General features: G+C 46.9%; 1 protein-coding gene across 3 annotated transcripts in view; it reads left to right on the plus strand.

The window, feature by feature from the left end:
* The window catches only part of CUX2 (cut like homeobox 2), a 250,431-nt gene that overhangs the window by 189,191 nt on the left and 38,044 nt on the right, over positions 1–23,196 (plus strand). Inside the window, exons 5-8 of one of the 3 annotated variants that reach the window (XM_083514127.1) lie at positions 11,249–11,386; positions 12,535–12,658; positions 15,252–15,328; positions 18,582–18,648. In XM_083514127.1, coding sequence (XP_083370253.1) covers positions 11,249–11,386; positions 12,535–12,658; positions 15,252–15,328; positions 18,582–18,648 — 406 coding nt within the window. Of the gene's footprint in view, positions 1–11,248; positions 11,387–12,534; positions 12,663–15,251; positions 15,329–18,581; positions 18,649–23,196 lie in introns of those variants that run through there. The other 2 variants (XM_083514129.1, XM_083514128.1) reach the window with 2 other exon arrangements.

The following is a 23,196-nucleotide window of genomic DNA, read 5'->3' on the forward strand; positions in this document are numbered from 1 at the left end:
TGAGGGCAGGAGATCAAGAAAGTGCCGGCCAGGGTGTGAATCATCCCTGAGAATTTTCCTCACTCTCCTGAGGCAACGTTCTTCCGCTATTCCATCCAGCGGATTCACGGGACAGCCAGTGTGGTTAAGAGCGGTAGTCTCGTAATCTGCGGAACTGGGTTCGCGTCTCCGCTCCTCCACATGCAGCTGCTGGGTGACCTTGGGCCAGTAACACTTCTCTGAAGTCTCTCAGCCCCACTCACCGCACAGAGTGTTTGTTGTGGGGGAGGAAAGGAAGGGAGAATGTTAGCCACTTTTGAGACTCCTTCGGGTAGTGATAAAGCGGGGTATCAAATCCAAACTCTTCTTCTTCATAATATCTTGTGCTGTATTCACCACCCTCTGTAGGCACTGATTCCCTTAGTGTGACAGAGTCATGGGCATTGCTCAAACCTAAGAATAGTCTAGCTGGATTAGATCAAAAGCCCACCTGGTCTAGCACCCGTCTCCCAACATCAGCTGGCCAGGTGCCTCTGGGAAACCTCCCCTGTAGTTTGCTAGGAAGACTGTGACAACAACCAAACCACGGTTTACTGGAGTTTGTCCTCCATGTTTTCAGTACAGTGGTGCCCCGCAAGACGAATGCCTCGCAAGACAAAAAACTCGCTAGACAAAAGGTTTTTCCGTTCGCGATTTGCCTCGCAAGACGAATTTCCCCTATGGGCTTGCTTCGCAAGACGAAAACGTCTCGCGACTTTTTTTCTTTGACTAAAAACAAAGACATGTTTTGTTTATAAAGTTAATTTATTTTCCCTTAAATTTTTGAACTGCTCTTTACAGTATGTGTGACTTTAAAGAGCAGTTAATAAACTGTTGTTGTGCCAAATTTGGCTTTGTTTGGACTTTTTTTGACCATAGGAACGCATTAATTGATTTTCAATGCATTCCTATGGGATTTCGTGCTTCGCAAGACGAAAAATTCGCTAGACAACAAAAATTGCGGAACGAATTAATTTCGTCTTGCGGGGCACCACTGTACCTTGGAATAAGGAAGCTTGCATTTAGCTTTCTTGGCTGATAGCTACTGATAGATTTCTCCCCTTCCATGAATTTCTCTAATCTCCTCATAAAGTATCTAACCAGAGGATATCCTCTGGGCTTTTGTTTTTTAAATTAAAACTTAAAGCATCACCAATGGGCACCATCATATAGCCTGATCCAGATCATTGCTAGGAGTCTGAGGCATGGGCCCCAAATCTTCTTTTTTTATTTTTTAGGGTGGGTAATGAATTCAGAGGAAATTGAATTGTGGGGGGTGTTCTGACTTACTGGGTAGGGGGAAATAAATTATAGAAATACATTGAAGCTGACTATATCTAGAGATGATTTAAGAGTAATGAAGGGGGATAACTGGAGGGGAATTGAATTGATTCGTAGCAGGACCTGTTGGGAAATGAACTGGGGGGTAAATGAATTAATCAGGAGCTGATTTCGGGTGATCTGGGGGCAGAGTACAAATTCATTTTAAAATTATCTGGGGTGACTTGGGTGGGGAATTAGTTGGATTGCCTTCTGCAATATTTAAATTCCAAGTTTTGCATATGCAAAATTGATGAAGATTTGTGCCTTTTGGTCCTATGCCTGGAAACTTTCATGTATCCATCAGGGCCCCTGCCTAGGTGTGCCTGTGTTTAAGAATTTAATATCCCTCCAGGGTAGTGGCTCCCCCCCCCCCCATCTTTGGGCAACAAAGTCCATTCATTCATTCTTTAATATTTGTTGGAATTACTTCTTTTGCTAGTGCTGAAACCATGGTCAATAGGCTTTGATACTAAGTTCAAATATTTGTCCATGTGAGAAAGAGAGAGAGATTTTCTCTCCATATCACTCAGAACAGTATCGTCATCCACCAGCCTAGAGCATGTGATGTTGCTTTACTCCCCTTCTCCTTGCACCCTCCATCTTTCCCAACACCAGGGTCTTTTCCAGGGAGTCTTCTCTTCTCATGAGGTGGCCAAAGTATTGGAGCCTCAGCTTCAGGATCTGTCCTTCCAGTGAGCACTCAGGGCTGATTTCCTTAAGAATGGAGAGGTTTGATCTTCTTGCAGTCCATGGGACTCTCAAGAGTCTCCTCCAGCACCATGATTCAAAAGCATCCATTCTTCGGCGATCAGCCTTCTTTATGGTCCAGCTCTCACTTCCATACATCACTACTGGGAAAACCATAGCTTTAACTATACGGACCTTTGTTGGCAAGGTGATGTCTCTGCTTTTTAAGATGCTGTCTAGGTTTGTCTACCCTGTATTATCTCTTCCACCTGCCGGTGGCTCTCTAAGAACAGAGGCTACTAAACGGTGTTCATGGTTTGTCCATGTTTCCAGTCCTTAAACACGTGAGAATGTGGGGTACAGAACCCCCTTTAGTCCTCTTAATTAGAGAAGAGTTCCAATGGTCCTCCTGTGTTGTGATTTTGCTGTCCTGTGTAGTCTTGCTTACTGATGGATTTATAGCATTTCATTGTACTCTGCTGTATATATTTACGCTGCTCACAGTTTATTTGTTTGTTGGAGGGGGGCTAGGGCCCCCCAAATTGTTGTGCAAATAAATTGCAGAAGTAGCTGTGATAGTCAGGAAGTCTTTGGGGAACCTCCATATGCAGAGCCATTATACCACAGAATACCAGTTAAAGGTACCCCTGCCCGTATGGGCCAGTCATGTCCGACTCTGGGGTTGCGTGCTCATCTCACTTAAGAGGCCGGGAGCCAGCGCTGTCCAAAGACACCTCCGGGTCACGTGGCCAGCATGACGAAGCTGCTCTGGCGAGCCCGCAGCACACGGAAACGCCGTTTACCTTCCCACTATAAAGCGGTACCTATTTATCTACTTGCACTTAGGGGTGCTTTCGAACTGCTAGGTGGGCAGGAGCTGGGACCAAAAGACGGGCGCTCACCCCGCCGAGGGGATTCGAACCGCCGACCATACGATCGGTAAGTCCTAGGCACTGAGGTTTTACCCACAGCGCCACCCGCATCCCATACCAGTTGCTGGAGAGCAAAACAGCAGGAAAGGACTATTGCCTTCAAGCTCTGCCTGGGGGCTTCCTGGAGGATTTGACCACAGTAGGAAGCAAGTTGCTGGACTTTAGATACCTTTGACCAGATCCAGCAGAGCTGTTTTTGCATCCTCACCTCCCCAGTCCCAGCTGCTGCCTGAGATCCTTTTCACCGGGCCTCTAAGCACCGTTATTCTGCCACCTTCGCTAGCACCCTGGCAGCAAAATAAAAGGAGAGCGTCCACACAAAGTCTTAGGTGGCATGGTGCGAACTCCATCGGATTCTCATCAGCTCACACCCTGAAGCATGAGGTTTAATTGCCCATATCGTTATCTTAGCTTGCATAGCTGCAAATGATATTAACAGCCATAAAGTTATCCAGTCCTTTATTCCACCCTCCCTGCTTCAAACCCAGCTACGCTCGACGTCTCTCGCTGATGATCCACCACAGCTGGGCGTCCTACAGGTGGATCATAAGACAGGCAAAAGACGCCGGTGCCCCTTTTATTGGCTCGGGATTTATTGCCTTCCAGTTTCTTGGAGTTTCTCTGAGCTGCAAAAGTGTGATACGCTAAGAAGGGGACATCCTCTTCTGCAGGGTGAGACGGAAGAACTTTCAGATGGTAAGAGATCTGTTGACGGTGGAACAGACTCCCTCAGAAAGGTGGCAAGCTCTCCATTTGAGGTTTTTAAACAGAGGTTGGATGGCCATCTATAGGGCAGGCAGAACTTCAGCTCATGTTGTTTGCTAGCTGGAGTAGAATTTGCATCCACCTGCTACACAGCCAAGGAAGCTTTCCTATTTGAATAGCCAGGGCTTTTAAAAACTCTCAAGGAGTACCGTATTTTTTGCACCATAACACTCACTTTTTCTCTCCCAGAAAGTAAGGGGAAATGTCTGTGCGTGTTATGGAGTGAATGCCTGCGGGTGGCGGAGGGGATCTGCTGCAGTCGTGAGCAGAGGATCCATGGTTCCCCTTCCTTCCCTCCTCCGTGGTTACAAAGCATGGATCCACATGGATCCTCAGGATTTTTGCATTGGGCTACTCCAAACTCACTGTCAGATCACATGTCTGTGGCCACAGCATGAACCACAAAAATCATATATCCACTGTTTCGTTTAGAATATTTTTTTTATTGTTTTCCTTCTCTAAAAACTACGTGCGTGTTATGGTCTGGTGCGTGTTATAGAGCGAAAAATACAGTAAATTGTTTCACTGGGTATCAGCTTCTATTTTTATTGTTAATACAATTAATTTTTAACTGCCTTCTAAACCACTATCTCAAGGCGATCTGCACACAAAATAATTAAAAACGGTTGAAAACACAAAAACAACAAATAGATTTAAAACAAGACAAAAGCCCTTACAAGTGGACCTTTGTGGTTTGCCAAAACCCTTTTATCCGGCTGGGAAAGCCTGTTGGAACAAAAATGTCTTCGACTATTTCCAGGAGGTGCAGATGGCAGGTGCCTGTCATTTCTTGACAGGGATGCTGTTCCGCAGAACAGGGGCAGCCACACAAAAGACCCTGCTCCAAGTTACCGCAGGGAAAAGGATGAGTGTCTCTCTGTGTGTAGAAACCTCCACATTTCCTTGGCCGAAATATAATCACCTGTACACAGATAAGAGTCTCAGCTGTTGCCTGGCCCTATCCACCACTGGAATGTGGCCCCCCAAAAATTTGCTCATGAGGGAATATGGCCCTTGGGCTGAAAGAGATTTCTCATTCCTGGTGGAGACTTTCCAAGGCCAGGAATATTTTTTATTTCCATAAAAATGCACACCCCGTTCTTTCCCTCCCAACAGGGGTTGCTTATAAAAGTGTCTTGCAAAAGCATAAGAAATAAGAACGATCCATTGTTAAATACACAGTGACCAGCGTGATAGCAGTATCGCAGGAAAAGAAGCCAAGACTAACAACCCAATAAATCAAAGTAAGCAGAATCAAAAGCTTGCTTAAAAGGAAAGAAAGAAATATCTCCAGTTTCTGGCAGCACACAACTAAAGAATAAGATATTGTGACCTCTTGGGGCAGGGAGTTCCACAGATGGGGTCCGAACACCACAAGGAAAGCTCCCTCACACACTGGCGCAAAGCATTCCTCAGACAGCAGTGGCAAATGGAGGAAGGGTGCAACGCCTGGTCTGAAAAGATGGGTAGATTCATACAGGAGGAGGCAGTCCCTGAAGTAGCTTCAAGCTTGGAAAAGGTCAAAACCAGCACTTCGAATTACACTCAGAAACAGGCTGGCAGGTGGAGTCATTTTACAGGGTGAATTGCTTCTCTGGAACATTATGATGGGTGACACCTGGCTTGAGAGCAGTACATGTGAAAAGGATCTAGGAGTCTTGGTTGACCACAAACTTGACATGAGCCAACAGTGTGACGCGGCAGCTAAAAAAGCCAATGCAATTCTGGGCTGCATCAATAGGAGTATAGCATCTAGATCAAGGGAAGTAATAGTGCCACTGTATTCTGCTCTGGTCAGACCTCACCTGGAGTACTGTGTCCAGTTCTGGGCACCACAATTCAAGAAGGACACTGACAAACTGGAACGTGTCCAGAGGAGGGCAACCAAAATGGTGAAAGGCCTGGAAACGATGCCTTATGAGGAACGGCTAAGGGAGCTGGGCATGTTTAGCCTGGAGAAGAGGAGGTTAAGGGGTGATATGATAGCCATGTTCAAATATATAAAAGGATGTCACATAGAGGAGGGAGAAAGGTTGTTTTCTGCTGCTCCAGAGAAGCGGACACGGAGCAATGGAGCCAAACTACAAGAAAGAAGATTCCACCTAAACATTAGGAAGAACTTCCTGACAGTAAGAGCTGTTTGACAGTGGAATTTGCTGCCAAGGAGTGTGGTGGAGTCTCCTACTTTGGAGGTCTTTAAGCAGAGGCTTGACAACCATATGTCAGGAGTGCTCTGATGGTGTTTCCTGCTTGGCAGGGGGTTGGACTCGATGGCCCTTGTGGTCTCTTCCAACTCTATGATTCTATGATTCTATAATAAGGGTGGCAGCATCCAGAACTGGGCCTTCTGAAGGTGATGCTCAAGGTGGAAGGGAACAAATGGGGCCGGCCCTATCATTAGGCAAAGTGAGGTGGTGGCTTCAGGCGGCAGATGTTGGGTATCAATGAAAGGACACCAAATAGTTGTTTAATTTATTATTATTGCATTTTGATAGAGCCAGGGAGGAGAGGTGCTTGTAGGGTTTTCTTTCTCAAGTACCAAAATAGTTTGTTGCCTCGGGTACTCACTATTCCATCTCAGGTAGCAAAATGTTCTTATCTGGGTAGAGAATATATATTTGCCTGCAATGTCTGCTTGTCATCTTGTTTTTGTGTCTCTGGGTGAGAGAGAATATCATTAGTTATTAGTGATGCAGTCTCTGAAGTGATTTCACCTAGGCTTATGACTGGACACTGTTGTATAAACCCAGGGCAAATATACCATTTGCCCTCTGAGTAAGGACAGAAGTCCACTTTAAATAAAAAAGAAATAAATGATGCTGCCACTGTAAGATGGCATCCCCATACAGTGGTGCCTCGCAAGACGAAATTAATCCGTTCTGCGAGTTTTTTCGTCTAGCGAATTTTTCGCGTTGCGAAGCATGGTGTCGGAAAAGTTTTGGAAAAGCTTCAAAAATCACCAAAAACCTCAAAAAAGGCTACCACACCGCGTTCTATGAGTTGCTCCTCGAAGTCAAGTCGCAACTGTATTAACGGTGTTAAGAAAAAGGAAACAAACTTGCAAGATGTTTTCGTCTTGTGAAGCAAGCCCATAGGGAAATTCGTCTTGCAAAGCAGCTCAAAAACTGCAAAACCCTTTTGTCTGGCGAGTTTTTCGTCTTGCGAGGCATTCGTCTTGCGGGGCACCACTGTAACCTGTTTCCCCCCTCTATAACTTGTGGCATGGGTGGCGTTGTGGGTTAAACCACAGAGCCTAGGACTTGCTGATCAGAAGGTCGTGGTTCGAATCCCCGTGACGGGGTGAGCTCCCGTTGCTCTGTCCCTGTTCCTGCCAACCTAGCAGTTCGAAAGCACATCAAAGTGCAAGTAGATAAATAGGTACTGCTCTGGCGGGAAGGTAAACGGCGTTTCCGTGTGCTGCTCTGGTCCGCCAGAAGTGGCTTAGTCATGCTGGCCACATGACCCAGAAGCTGTACGCCGGCTCCCTCGGCCAGTAAAGCGAGATGAGTGCCGCAACCCCAGAGTCGGTCACATCTGGACCTAATGGTCAGGGGTCCCTTTACCTTTAACTTGTGGCAAAATCAACCATGTGCCCCTATACCATTTCCCTTTGCATTTCCTGTGATGTGGAGTAAAAGCAAACACAAGAAGGGGGGTCTCCATGTTCTGTCATAAAATAGCGGTCAGGAGGAGGTCCCCTTCAGGAAAACCAGTTGCCTCTTGGAGTTCCGCCATCATCCCTCAACATCACCCCCTTGTAGGGTTGCCATACATCCAGAGCTTCCAGGACATATCCAGAATATTGCAGTCGGTTTCCGGTTGTGAATTGTCTAAACAATGACTTTTTGAGGGGGGGGGAGCTTTTCTGTCCAGATTTTTACCTTCAGACAATGAGGGGTCTCGTGGCAAGCAACACCTCCGTGTCACCATTCACAAGAACAGTCAAAATAATAATAATAATAATAATAATAATAATAATAATAATAATAATAATAATTTTTATTTATATCCCGCCCTCCCCAGCCGAAGCCGGGCTCAGGGCGGCTAACAACAATAAAACAGTACAAAAGTACAGCATAAACAACATTCTAAAATCATTCATTATAAAATTAATTTTAATTTTAATAGCTGCCTTTGATTTTCTCCTGCCTGTTACTATGCTGGCCCTTGTTTTTATTGTCATAATTGAGGGCTGGTTTTCTTGCTGCCTTCACCTGCCATATTAGCAAGAAAAACTCACTTGGTCCCTTCTCTTCGTAGTCTCCCTAATTTTTGACCCTAGAAATCCTTATTCCTCGTCTCATTCCCCCCCTCCTCCTCCCCGCTCAAACGAGAACAAAAATAGAGGAAGGAAGAAACATGAGTCTAGTACAATGGGAGCCATTTTCTTGAACTTATTAAAAAAGATCCAGACTTGTAAATTAATTTGTTCGTGTTGTACAATGGCAGTGCAGATGGACTCATTAGCATGCACACAACAAATAATTATAGATGAATTTTTTAGCTGGCCTTCCTAATGGGCTTGCTGGGTTAATTATGTCAATGTATAATTACATCGGCCCTGGGAGGCATAATGGAGCTCTCCCGCTGAGCAGATGCCGGCTAATGATGGCGGCTCGCTGACGGAAAGGAGGAGGCCTGTTTGGAATGCACCTGCTTACCTCTGCAGAAACCGCCATTGTCTGCGCCCGCAACGGCCTGAGTAAACAGCCATTATTGGCAGAACGTGCTGTTGGACAGTAACTCTGGCAGGCCTGCAGTGGCAAATAGGAGCAGGATGGGAAATCCTTTAAGCCTGGGCTGCAAGAGACTGTGTCTCTTAGATCGGCTCTCCTGTTCGCAGGTCCGGCAATATTGGCTTCTTCTTTTTTTAATAACTTTTTTATTCAAAATTACAACAAAACATATTATCCTTATTTTCCCCTCCATTTTCCTCCCTCCCCCTCCCTCCCTACATAGAACCCACCCACCCACCCACCCACCGCCTGACTTCCCTCAGTTCCAGCCTTTGATTTCTCTAAAAATGCTGCTTTCTGCATGTTACACAGTTGTATAGATCCTCAAACTATTTAGCTGATTGTTATCCATAAAAAGTTTGTGAATTCAAAACCAGCCAAGGAGTCCAGTTCGCTTTGTTGCGTCTTCAAATACTTTGTAAAGGGTTCCCATTCATCTTTAAAGTCACAGTTATCCTTGTCCCGTAGCTTGTATGTCAGTTTTGCCAGTTCTGCATAGTCTTATCAATTTTTCTTGCCATGATTCTTTAGTTGGGGTTTCTTCAGTCTTCCATCCTTGTGCTATTAAAACTCTCGCGGCCGTTGTCGCATACATGAAGATGTTTTCCAGCTTTTTTGGCAGATCTTTCCCTACAATCCCTGATAAAAATGCTTCAGGTTTTTAAACAAATGTTAAATGGAACATTTTCTTCAATTCGTTGTATATCATTTCCCAATTTTTTTTAATTACCTTACAATTACATATGATAAAATGTCCCCTCCTTTTCCTTACACTTCCAACATATATTTGAACTTGTTTTGTACATTTTCCCTAACTGCACTGGTGTTATGTACCATCTGTACAATGCAATATTGGTGACGGGCAGAAAGGACTGCAAGATCTGGGCTTCTGGGGTTGCCGTTCTTTGTTAGGGGTCATGAACCAGCCTTTGATTCTTCTACCTTTTCTTCATTGCTTACCCCCATGGCATTGTGTGTTGCTTGGTCCCAGGCAGCTGCTGTAAATTCAGGGCTGCAGGAGTTCCTGCAGGAAGCTGGCAACACTCTGGGTTCAAAACCCAGTTTCTGGCCTTTTATGGGCTGCAAAGACAATGTTTAGAAGTGTGGCAGGTAATGTCGGCTGAACCCTGGATGTACCTGGGCAAATTCCACAAGCTTCTAGTCTTGCTTGCATCCTCCTCTCCTCTCCAACCACCCTCTTTAATACGTCTGTTTGTTGAATACGAATGTATACACACAGAGACATGTGCCAAGGCATTTTTATTCCTCATACTTTCGGCCTGATCTTCATTTGCATTGGAATGAGTTACGGTCGTTTATGACTTGTTACGCGAACTGTTTTGCATCTTGATTCCCTTTTAAGAGCAATGATTTAAATACAAGGAAGTAGCTTGAGAGGCGACGGGGATCCCCTGTGTGGCAGAGCTCGGTGTTGCTAAAGAACAGCTGCAGGGATGCTGGCTGCTCTCCAGAGCGTGGGGCGTGTGCATTCAGCAGTGCGCACAGTGCTTCCGTGCGTTGAGGAATGGTTGCCTGAGCATCATCGCTCCCCTGGGAAGTGTGGGGCCAGCTGAACCTCTGTGCACATTTCCAACCGGCTTGGTGGGCATTTCTGAGGGCAGTAGTTTTCAAGCTCTGTTCGGAGGACTCCCTGGAGCCTAACTCGCCGGGGCTTTCCTTCAGGAAAATTACTGTTAATGTTGCACCAGTGCCCCTGAAGGAGAGTTGGTTCACCTCTGCAGTGTAGGGGGTGCCTGCATGTTCTGGGATACCTCCTCTTGATCAAACAACATAGAAAGCAGGAATTTTTTTTGTGGGCAGTGGGGGGCGGGATAACAGGATTGAATGCTACCTCCACCCATTCCCCACACTTTGAAAAGTAGCTCAAATCTTCTTCCCCGAAATTTTACTTTTCTCCTTGCGGGAAATCTTTGAGTGGGAGAGGAGGGGTTCAGCTCTGGGAGCCCCACTTGCATTCCAGTTCCGGAATGGAGTTGACCACTTGGTTTCTGGTACTGTCATAACTTAAGCTTTAATTCACATGAAGTGGCCGTGAGCAAAGGTCTTTGTGGCAAGTGCTTGGGCTTCATCAGAATGCAAGGGGGCACCCCCCCAAAAAATATTATTATTATTATTACTATTATTATTATTATTATTATTATTATTATTATTATTTATTATTATTATTATTTAAAAAGACAGAATGATTGGCAATGTTGCATTAAGTCTGCCATGGCATTTTAAAGTCCACGGGGAAAGTGGTAAACAGATAAACTGTTGTTGTTTTAAAGTGTGCCCTGATCATCGCCTCCGCTGCCTCGCAACCTTCTGCTTCTTAGTCTGTGGCTGTTACTCTTCTCTAATGGCTGTGGGTTTTTTAAATGGTTGCTAAATTGTTTGCCCAAAGACCTCCTTAGGGTGTAAATCTAATTGTGCCATCAGCTGTGCCACATTGACTAGGCTGCAGCAGCCCACCAGTCTACCTGCCTGCCTAGGTCTGCAAGCCATCATTTGAATTGCCCACGATGCCTCAGGGTGCTCCTAAGCCCAAGGGGATTGTGGGAGATTTAAAATGGAAGCTCACAGCCTCCCATTGCCGCCTGTAGTTTAAGTCCCACCAAGAATGGGGATTTTTCCAAGGCTCTCTTCAGACGTGGGGCTGGCCCCAGAAATGAGGAAATAAAATTCAGAGACTGGCGCCATCTTGCCTTGCCAGAGTGCCCTCCTCGATGGGTTGACTTCGTGGGTGCTGGTACTACCTCTGTTCATCTTCTGCCCTTTGTCTAGATCCTGTACCTGCCCTCGAGACGGCGCGGAGCCTTGAAGACCGGCGCCAGCAGCTGCACTGCCTTGGTCCTGAAAACCCACCTTTGAAGGAGCTGAACAGGCCGCGGAAGAAGAACTCGGAGCTCCTTTGTGCAAAAGGTACCAGGTCCAACAAGCCCCATATGATTCAAGCAAAGCGGTTTGTACCAAGAGGCAGAATGGAGTGAGGGCAAAGGCCTGTGCAACTGATGCAGATACATGGGGTGCAGTGGAAAGCCATGGAATTACCCCCCTGGAATCCCAGCTCTCATTTAGTGGGGAAACAGCCAAGTTTCTAGTCCTTATGCTTGCGATTATATGCTTGAAAGTGCACAGATGTGGGGGACTGATTGCCTTCAATGCCCAGTGTCCTAGTGTCTTTAGTTTTTTTCTTTTTATTGCCTTTATCAACTTTGGACATGTCTGCTTCTACACACACACACACACACACACACACACACACACACACACAGCAGTCCCACACACATTTATGTGGTCCAAATAGTAAACACCTTATTCCTACAGGAGGACATAGAACACCTGTGCTCACAGACCCGCACTGGTTGCCAATTTCAACTACAACTCCCATCAGCCCCTGGCCGTGTGGCCCTCTTAGACTACAACTCCCATCAGCCCCAGCTAAGAAGTCTCACTTAGAATTCTGCCAATCTGACGGTTTTTTCTTTTTGCATGAGTATGGAGAGTTTCCGAATGGCCCGTTGTGTGCTTTCGTGTTGTGCATAAAGAACGCAGAGTTCTGCTGTTCTTGAGGCACAGATTCTGTTTTTAATTAACTTGTGTGTTTTTTTAGTGTGGCTTGCATGGCACTCTGTGGCAGGTGGGAGCAAACTTCCCAGGGAGTGTTAGGGGGCTAAATGCAAGCTTCTGTCCCCATCCTCAGGCCAGAGGACTTTTTGCCTCCGTAAATTATGAGCGTTAATAGCCGGTGCTGCCGAGCAGCGGGAAAGGAGACTCCATCCCCGTCATTTGCACACGAAGCTGCAGGAAGCGCAGAGAGAATGTGCCCCCACTTGGGCCTGACATGAGCAGAGTCTTCTTTCACTCTGCCCATCAGCCTTGCCTTGCTGAAGGAGGCCATTAGCAGAGACAACCAAGCCAGGAAGCTGCCTTCTTTGGCAAGAACCAGGGCTGCTCTCAGAACCCTGTTTCCCCTGCTGGGACTCCAAATTACCGTGGTCTCTGAAGGCTTCTCTGCTGCTTCCCGCCCTTCCCTATTGTGCTAATGGGTCTGCTTTTTACACCCCCAGAGCAAAGGGAAGGGACCCCTCCGGCCGGCCTGGCTGCTTCGGAGGTGCCCGGCCTCGCCAGCATCAACAGCAAAGCACTCCTTGCGGAAAACTCGCCCCACAGAAATGAAGTCGAGAAGCAAAAGTACGTGAGTAGTTTTTTGTGGTTTTTTGGGTGGCGGGGAGTGGGTGCTGACATCTGAAGAAAGAAAGATTACTGCAGTGCGCTCTGTGTGGGGCTCCCCTTGCCCTTGATCTGGAAGCTGCCATTGGTGCAGAACACTGCAGCGAAAATTACTGACAGGAATGAGACCCCTAACAGCATAAATACAAGGCCAAGGTGTTGCTATTGTCCCAAGCCCTTAACAACTTGGGACGAGTTCACCTGAGAGATCACTTTACCCCATAAATGCCCACTGAACTACTTTGGGTGGCAGAACTGGCCCTGCCACAAGTGCCATATAATACTCGTTCCACGTCTGTAAGAAATCAATATTTTAGTCTGGCAGCACCCAAACTTTGGAACTCCCAGCTATTGACATCAGGCAGGCACCCTGGCTGTACTCTTTTCTGCCCCTGCTAAAGCCATATTTGTTTAGGCAAGCCTACCCCAGATATGTGGGACGTGGGTGGCACTGTGGTCTAAACCACAGAGCCTAGGGCTTGCCAATCAGAAGGTCGGCTGTTCGAATCCCCGCAACGGGGTGAGCTCCCGTTGATCAGTCCCTGCTCCTGCCAAGTTAGCAGTTCAAAAGCATGTCAAAGTGCAAGTGGATCAATAGGTACCACTCCGGCGGGAAGGTAAACGGCGTTTCCGTGTGCTGCTCTGGTTCGCCAGAAGCGGCTTAGTCATGCTGGCCACATGACCGAGAAAAACTGTCTGCAGACAAACGCCGGCTCCCTCGGCCACTAAAGCGAGATGAGCGCCACAACCCCAGAGTCGTTCACGACTGGACTTAACTGTCAGGGGTACCTTTACCTTTACCCCAGATACGTAGAATTCTGACATGTGTTTTAATTTGGTTTTATTATTGCTTATTTCAATTATTATTTGAATGTTTAAATACTTTTTTTCTGACCATTTGGTTGCTTTATTCTTTTTGCAAACTGCTTTGAAGTTTGTTTGTTTTGTTTTCGACAATCAAACCTGGCATAGATTCTATGAAATAAATTGATCCTCCTCTTCCACGAGATGGAGATCAAACAGACGTTTCAGAATCAGGACTTGGGAGACGAGGAGAGTTGAGGAGAGGGATCCATAAACCTTGGCATGCTACTCTTTTCCTTTTTGTAGAGAAAATAACCTTGCACGCACACACACCCTCCCCCGGAAGTCCTTTGTGCATACCAGAGGGGCTTGCGAGGAGGGAAGGGGTCTTGTGCCACTCTACGTGGTGCTTTTTGTAGAATGTGGAATGGGGGGGGCACCACAGATAATAATAATAATAATAATAATAATAATAATAATAATAATAATAATAATATAATTTATTATTTATACCCTGCCCTTCTGGCTGGGTTTCCCAGCCACTCTGGGTGGCTTCCAACCGAATATTAAAAACAATACAGCATCAGACATTAAAAACTTCCCTAAACAGGGCCGCCTTCAGGTGTCTTTTAAAAGTAAAATAGTTGCTTATTGCCTTGACATCTGGTGGGAGGGCGTTCCACAGGGCGGGCGCCACCACCGAGAAGGCCCTCTGCCTGGTTCCCTGTAACTTGGCTTCTCACAGCAAGGGAACCGCCAGAAGGACCTTAGAGCTGGACCTCAGTGTCCAGGCTGAACGATGGGGCTGGAGACGCTCCTTTAGGTATACAGGACCGAGGCCGTTTAGGGCTTTAAAGGTCAGCACCAACACTTTGAATTGTGCTCGGAAACGTACTGGGAAAGAGGCTGGTAGCCTCTCCAAGTTCCTCCCTTGGCAACCTGGCAAGAGGATTTGTGCAGCCCCTCCCACTCAACCCATCGCATTTATTGGTAAAACACTAGATTTCCCCCCTTTGCATTTTAAACACAAATGCTGGAATTAGTAACAAGGGGAGAAATTATTAGAAAAATCTGAAATCCATTCATGCAGGAATTTAAAACACTCTCTGGCTGTAATCCACACAAAATGTGTGGTTAAAAACAGCATTGAGCTGGCCAGACGGCTCTTTTTGCAAAAGTGCTTGGCTGTTCTTTCTAAAGGAATTAGGTCTCTTTACTACTTGGGATGTAGAGAGTCCAGGATCTCCCCATTCACATTTTTGTTGCTTTTTCAGGACTTCTCCAGACTGGTGTTTTACTTTCTGCAACACATTCCTAGCGCAGCTAATAGCGCATTAGAGGCCGATTCATTCTCCTTTAGCTTGTTCTGCGATGCTGCCCAGAGGGTCTGTAGCACAACGATGGCAGGACAAAAATTAAGCAGAGCATTCATGTTTTTAAAAGTTTTGGGATTTCAGCAGGAAGTTGATGCGCACGGATCAGAAGGGAAGCAGTTTGGCTGCCCCCGAACTTTTACAGGCTCAAAACAAATTTGAAAATGGGTTCGCGTATAACCTCCCCAATAGCATCAAGAGCACAAGCCATCACAAATGTGCAATAAAAACAACGTCCGGGGGCCTCCTCAGTCAGCCCGTCTCTTACCCCAGTTCAAACTTGCTGACTGGCAGGAGAAGTGGCAATTTTATTCCGGGCTGGGATTCGACTGCCTTATTATCTCAAGAGCAGCCAGTTGACATCTGTCTCATTCCAGGGGCCTGCAGGAAGCACAGATCACTTTGGCCGCTCGGCTGGGGGAAGCAGAAGAGAAGATCAAAGTGCTCCATTCAGGTAGCTCTTTCGTGACCAGAATGCTCCTGAGGCTTCCTCTAGCTTCGTGTACAGTGGTACCTCGGGTTACATACGCTTCAGGTTACATAGGCTTCAGGTTACAGTGGTGCCCCGCAAGATGAATGCCTCGCAAGACGGAAAACCCGCTAGATGAAAGGGTTTTCCATTTTTGAGCTGCTTTGCAAGACGATTTTCCCTATGGGCTTGCTTTGCAAGACGAAAACGTCTTGCAAGTGTTCCGATTTTTTTTCCGCTTCCCCCCCTTTTTCTAAGCCACTAAGCCGCTAATAGCCTTTTAGCCGCTAAGCCGCTAATAGCCGCTAAGCCTTTAATAGCCGCTAAACCGATAATAGCGCTAAGCCGCTAAGCCGCTAATAGGGTTGCTTTGTAAGACGAAAAAACCGCTAGACGAAGAGACTCGCGGAACGGATTAATTTCGTCTTGCGAGGCACCACTGTACAGACTCTGCTAACCCAGAAATAGTACCTCGGGTTAAGAACTTTGCTTCAGGATGAGAACAGAAATCGCACAGCGGCAGCGGGAGGCCCCATTAGCTAAAGTGATGCTTCAGGTTAAGAACAGTTTCAGGTTAAGAACGGACCTCCGGAACGAATTAAGTACTTAACCCGAGGTACCACTGTATAACCCTCTGTGGATTCGTGCATCTGTGAGGCTCAGTGGGGAACCCAAACATACCAGCACCTTTTAACTGAAGGCAGTTTTCTTTTTCCACCTTTCTATTTGTCTCCTTTTGTTTCAAATGACGCCAGAGATTTCCTCTTGCCGCCTCTAATTTATTTGTTTATGATGACATTTATACGCCCCACCCACCCACCCAATATTTACTCCATATATCTCAAGATGGCGTACGTGGTATCCTCACAACAGGTAGGTTAGGCTGAGAGGTGACTGGCCCTAAGTCTGCCTTTGAAGCCTCATTTCCCAGGCCCTGGTCCAATACTCTACTACCCCAGGTGTTTCTACCTAGGGCACAGTCCCACCTCTCTCTTCCCTTCCTTTCCAATCCTTCATTAGATCACCCACTGCCTCTAAACAGCCCTTTTACATAGTCCTACCCCCAATTAAAACAAAGGCTTTGTTCCTCCTTAAAGAAGGAGGTCTCAATCTGGGTCTCTGGGTTGCACCACTTCAGATTTCTCCAAACGAAACAGAACAAATCCTCCTTGCTGCACAAAGAAAGCTAGCTTGGAACCTTGGTAGCTAGCTTTCTAGGTGCAGGGAGGTCTTTTATATGTAGAAACAGGTAGATCATATGCTGTCTTAAGTGGTACTGTCTTGACAAATGTTTATCATCTCAGTGGAACAAGGCCTAAGTCTAAATCTATGTATATTCAGTATATTCTATGTATATTCAGTAGCATGCATTCCTTCCCAACTTTATGTTTCTCATGCCTTGCCCACCCTCCCCCAGGTGTGTATACACACACACACACACACACACACACACACACACACACAAACACACAGTGGTGCCCCGCAAGACGAATGCCTCGCAAGACGGAAAACCCGCTAGACGAAAGGGTTTTCCGTTTTGGAGGTGCTTTGCAAAACGAATTTCCTATGGGCTTGCTTCGCAAGACGAAAATGTCTTGCGAGTTCCTGCGAGGTTTTTTTCCTTTCCCCCAACCCTTTTTCCCAAGCCGCTAAGCCGCTTATCAGCTGATCCTAAGCCGCTAAGCCGCTTAACAGCTGATCCGCTAAGCCGCTAATAGCGCTAATCCGCTAAGCCGCTAATGGGCTTGCTTCGCAAGACGAAAAAACCGCAAGATGAAGAGACTCGCGGAACGGATTCTTTTCGTCTTGCGAGGCACCACTGTATATATATTCTACAGTAAGAGCAACAAATTACTCCCAAAATACAGATAAAAGTATAATGCGAAGAATTAAACCTTTTTTTTAAAAAAAGGGCATTCAAAACAAGTGTATGCAGGGCATCCGTTGCACTTGATCGAAAAGCTGCAGTCAGTGCAAAATGCTGCAGCACGATTGCTGACAGGAGCGAGGCCCTGTCAGAATACAAACCGTGAGGTCAGAGATCTGCACTGGTTGCCTGTTTGCTACCAGGCCAAGTTAAAGGTGTTATAAATTATGAGTATGTAAAGCCCTTAACATATTGGGACTGGTTTACCTGCGAGATCGTCTTACCCAACATACTCCCACTTCAATCTGCAGGATTAGCCTGGTTCCCAGAGCCACATAATGCCCATTCTGCAATTCTAAGAACCCAAATGTTTTAGCCTGGCAGCACCTACACTTCGGAACCCCCTGCCTATTGTCACCAGGCAGGCTCCTTCGCTGTACAGTGATACCTCGGGTTACATACGCTTCAGGTTACAGACTCTGCTAACCCAGAAATAGTGCCTTGGGTTAAGAACTTTGCTTCAGGATGAAAACAGAAATTGTGCTCCGGTGGCGTGGCAGCAGGAGGCCCCATTAGCTAAAGTGGTGCTTCAGGTTAAGAACAGTTTCAGGTACCACTGGACTCTTTTTGGCCCCTGCTCAAAACATTTTTGTTGAGGAAAGCTGATCGAGGTTTGCAGAATGTTTTTACGCGTATTTTAATCTGTTTTTCGTTTGCTGCTGATTTTAATTATTATTTTCTGAATGTTTTAAAATAGCTGTAGTTAACTGTTTTTTTATTTACAATTTCCTTGCTGCCGCTGCTGCTTCTTTTTAAAACCGCTTTCAGGTTTGTTTCCCACAATCAAGCTGTATATAAATTTATGAAAACAAATAAATAAAATAGGTTAAATGACAGCATTGTAAGCTCAAGACAGGGGTCTTTCATTTTGCTGCTAATACTCTGCAAAGCACCAGGTGATATTTGTTTGCCTTTTATTGATAGATAACGGGTTGCCCAGTTTAAATCAAGCATGTCTGATGACTCACGGGAGTTTTAGGCTATTACATCAACCAGTTAAACCTGCAACAAATTTCATATTGATGGGGGGCACAGCTAAAGAAAAAAGCTGGCTGCAATTGATGGGAGTTGTAGTTCAAAACATTTGGGTGGGCACCAGGTTAGCAACGTCTGTCCTAGTATTTTGCTAAAATCTCCTTCCCCGTGATGTTTGCCACATCCAAATTGCTACTGCAGAGTAATATTCTTGAAAAAGGCTTCAGGTCATATCTCTCTCTTGCTGTCCAGAGGAAATATGGTCTATCAGATTCCAGTGGAAGGGTGTTTTTGACCCTTTGCTTCTGTTGTTCTCCCCCCCCCCTTGCTAATCAGCACTGAAGGCAACCCAGACAGAGCTGCTCGACTTGCGGTGTAAATACGATGAAGAGGCGGCTTCAAAGTAAGTCCCTCTACTTGTTCCACTCAGTAACGTTTATTTAGTTGTTTATTTGCATTAAGGCATTTCTCAGCTGCTATTCCACCTAAAGAGGTCCAAAGTGTGGGAATGTTCAGGGATGCAGGAGAGGATATATTGTCTGATTATATCCTTATCCAACTTGTGTCAACAAGTTCCCCAATTTCAGCAGAGTAACATTCCCCCTTTTAAACTCACAGCGGATGCGTTTGCTCAGGCTCACTAAAGCCTCTATAATAACTACTCTGGTAATTTCCCCTTATTCCCTCATAAAACAGAAGAGACGACACAGTCTTTTACAAAAGTATAAAAAGAGTTCACTCACATTCTGTTCACAATCAGATCCCAGAAGGCAGACTTTAGCTTAATGAAGTAACATACACTTGGAATCTATCTCATAAGAAGACAGTCCCTTTGTCCACTCTTGGCTGGAAGCCAAGGGAGCATCTTTCACTCAGTAGATGTTGTTTCTTCGATGCATGTGGTGAAAGAGAGAGGGAAGAGAGAGATGGCTGCCTTGTCGGATTCAACCCTTATCAGGAGAAAACTGGCCACTCTCCAGGCACCCGGCTTGATCTCCTTGTTGACCTCCCTGTCTGCGTTTCCCGGCAGGATACAGGCTAGGTCACGATCGGCGATCCTCCTCAAGCGTGAGAAGAACACACCACTCTTCCCTGCTCCCTGCCTCCCCCAGGGAGGGGAAAGAGATAGACAGAAATGTATTTACATGCCTTTATTTCTGTCTTTGCAGCATTACAGAGAAACGCGTCTGCTCTCTCCAAACACCAACAGCAGAGAGAGAAACTCCACCTCCTGTACTTCCTGTACAGGTCAAATGACACTCTGAGCTAACACCCGGTGCTCAGCACAGTGAATAGACTGCCCCTTTGTTCCCACGGTACAGTCCCAAACATTCCCTTCCTGTTTTGCTTTCCAGCCAGCTGCAGCTCGCTGCTGCATTGCTCCTTTTCCGTAACATGCCTTGCCCTGTGCTTTTATCATTACCTGCACAGGTGAGGCTATGCCCACCTCTAGTCACGTGCAGAGGAAGTCTGTCCCAGCCCAGAGGGAAACAGGACAAACATCCCTCCCCATGTCTAAACATGTTCAATCTAGGAATGTTGTACTTGACTGCTCTTGTGTTTCACATCCCACACAAAGTGGCTCAAAGTCACTGCTTTTAACATGCAAAATTGTAGCACTCGAATGAAATGAATAAATAGCAAACACAGGCATCATCACTCATCAATTTTTATTTGTATACCGCCTTTCTATCTTACAATACTCAAGGCGGTTTACAAGCTGAAGAAACAAAGAATGTACACCTTATAGCAACCTAATGCAATACAAAAATGTGATAATAAAACAGCGGTGGCGGTGGCAGCTGCAAAATAATAATACAAAATCTAGGAAGAGAGCCAGGGCCATGGGGACCAAAAAGCCCAACAAAATCAGATAGACTTATCAGCTCACCTTACTTTCTTTGTTAGCAGGTCATTAAAACATGTTATGACAATTTACAAGTACGTTCTGTAACACTAATAAAAATACCGTATTTTTCGTCCTATAGGGCACACCGGCCCATAGGACGCACCTCGTTTTTTGGGGGGGAAATGAATAAAAAAAAATTATTCCCCCCCCCGCCCTGGCTGCCGCCCCAAGCCTTGCGCTCACCCGCCCGAAGCACGGGGCACCCTCCGGAGGGCTCCCCGTGCTTCGGGCGACAGGCTGCCGCCCCAAGCCTCGCGCACCCGGCGGGACCTCCTGCCGGGCGTGCGAGGCTTGCAGACACTCTCCCGAAGCACGGGGAGCCCTCCGGAGGACTCCCTGTGCTTCGGGCGACAGGCTGCCGCCCCAAGCCTCGTGCGCTCGGCGGGACCTCCTGCCGGGCGTGCGAGGCTTGCGGACACTCGCGGGGGCTGCAGGCTGCTGCCCGCAAGCCTTTTGAGCCCGCGGGAACTCCCACCGGGCTTGCCAGGCTTGCGGATAGCTTTCTGAAGCCTGGAGAGCGAGACGGGTCAGTGCGCACTCTCGCTCTCCAGGCTTCAGCGAAAGCCTGCATTCACCCCATAGGACGCACACACATTTCCTCTTCATTTTTGGAGGGGAAAAAGGTGCATCCTATGGGGCGAAAAATACGGTACACATTAATACAGCTGAAAGACCACTCCTCTGTCTTCATCAGAAAGTTCTTCCTAAGGTTTAGTCGGAATCTCATTTCTTGCCATTTGAATCCATTGGTCTGAATGCTCCCCTCTGAAGCAACAGAAAACACGCTTGCTCCAGCTTCATCCTGTTCCTGTTCCTTGATGTGCTCCCATAAGGTTCCTATTGCAGGTGAGGGAGGGGGCAAGATCCCTGAGAGGTCACCTTACCTTTCACAGAGCTTCACTAGACGCTCTTGTGTTTATTTTCCTTGGTCGTGTCCCAGTTGGGGTTCGTTTTTTATGTCACAGGGCAGGAGTGCCTTTTCCCAGCCTCCTTTTTCTGGCAAGCAGCTGTGGCGATCACACAGGGTCCCCGGACCTTTCACCGTCTATTGATCCCTGTGCCACCACTTTATTTCTCGCTGCCCACCACCCAGGCCCTACCTGGTACAATACTGAGTCCAGTCAGGGTTAAATTGGAACATAAACTTTTGTTTATTTATTGCAGTTTAACAAGCGTGTGGTTTCATATTTCGTATCAGTCAATTAAATTCATGGGGTGCCTATCCAGACCTATAACTTCCGCTACCTGCTCTCACTCACTAAACCACCTCTCAGATATTTACTTGTCTTCCTAACTGTTCCTGACTCAGCTTATTTCTCTACACTAACTCAACCTACCCCCAAACTCTATCTCAATTCACTCACACCCCAACCAACCACCCAACGAACTCCTCCCTTTGCCCTTCCCAGAGCTGGTTTTATAGTCCCTTTGACTCCACCCCCTGGGTCCTGATTGGGTAACCTGTTTAACTATTTCACCTCCAGCACTCTCATATGTTAACGTCACAGCAGCATCCTAGAAAGGCAGCCAGAAATGGGTGGTGTGTTGTCGTGGCCCCTCCCCACTCCTCTTCCAGCTGTTTTCAGCATTCTCCTGGCCAGCCTGCCGTTCAGATGCCTCTCCCACATTTCTCGTTCCGATTATGCAACAGACTTGGAATGCTTACTCCTATCATGCCCAACCAGATGTTCTTTGATCATGCCGTGTGCGACTGTTTGCTTAGGGCGAGGTGGTAAAAAACGTTGCCTTTGATCAAGATTTTAGCTGCTACATGTTGAATGAGGAAGGATGAGGTGGGGGCAGAATTTGGCATCCACATTCCTTTTGTGTGGGGTTAGGGGTTGGGGGGGAGGAGAGAGAGGCTTTATCCTTTTAGAGCAGGGGTCTGCAACCCGCGGCTCCGGAGCCGCATGTGGCTCTTTTACACCTTTGCCGCGGCTCTGGGGCGGATACTAGCGAGGGGAGGAGGCGCATTGTGCGCCCCGACACTCCCCACTGTGGCAGGCGCTGTACTGGCTGTGATGTCGCATGGGGGCGGTGCGTGCGTTAGTCACGCACCGTCCCGACGTCACCTTCCCGCCCGCTGTCAGATCGCAGCACTGGAGATATATTTGTTTTAAATGACGCAATGGTTTTGCGGCTCCCAGTTTTTTTTTTCTTCGAAAACGGGTCCAAGTGGCTCTTTTTGTCTTAAAGGTTGCAGACCCCTGTTTTAGAGATTCTGCAGCAAGTCCTCCTCTCCCCTTAAAGGTAAAGGTAAAGGGACCCCTGACCATTAGGTCCAGTCATGGCCGACTCTGGGGTTGCGGCACTCATCTCGCTTTACTGGCCGAGGGAGCCGGCATACAGCTTCCGGGTCATGTGGCCAGCATGACTAAGCCGCTTCTGGCGAACCAGAGCAGCGCACAGAAACACTGTTTACCTTCCTGCCAGAGCGGTACCTATTTATCTACTTGCACTTTGATGTGCTAGGTTGGCAGGAGCTGGGACTGAGCAACGGGAGCTCACCCCGTCACGGGGATTCGAACCGCCGACCTTCTGATCGGCAAGTCCTAGGCTCTGTGCTTTAACCCACAGCGCCACCCGCGTCCCTCCCCTTACTATATAGCATTAACCAAATGTAAGCGAGGACCAGATGGAGGCTATGGAGTTAGTTTTGTCACCGGAGCAATCAAGCGCATTGTAAACTGCTTCTTAAAACAACCAACTGGTGTGTAAATTTTATGAAATAAATAAAATGAAGGTGGCATCATCAATCAGGGAAGTCGTATGCCACTGCAGAACGTGTCCGTTGTATTAAAATTGGTACATTTACACAAACAGACTCAAGATATAACGTTTAGCAGTGGTTCTCAACCTGTGGGTCCCCAGATGTTGTTGGACTACAACTCCCATCATCCCTGAGCTCTGGCCTTGCTAGCTAGGGGTGATGGGAGTTGTAGTTCAACAACATCTGGGGACCCACAGGTTGAGAAAGGCTGGTTTAGAGCATGGGTAGGCAAACTAAGGCCTGGGGGCCGGATCCGGCCCAATCGCCTTCTA

The sequence above is a fragment of the Podarcis liolepis genome (genome assembly GCF_965112155.1).
Source record: "Podarcis liolepis genome assembly, chromosome: 7".
Lineage (NCBI taxonomy): Eukaryota > Metazoa > Chordata > Lepidosauria > Squamata > Lacertidae > Podarcis > Podarcis liolepis.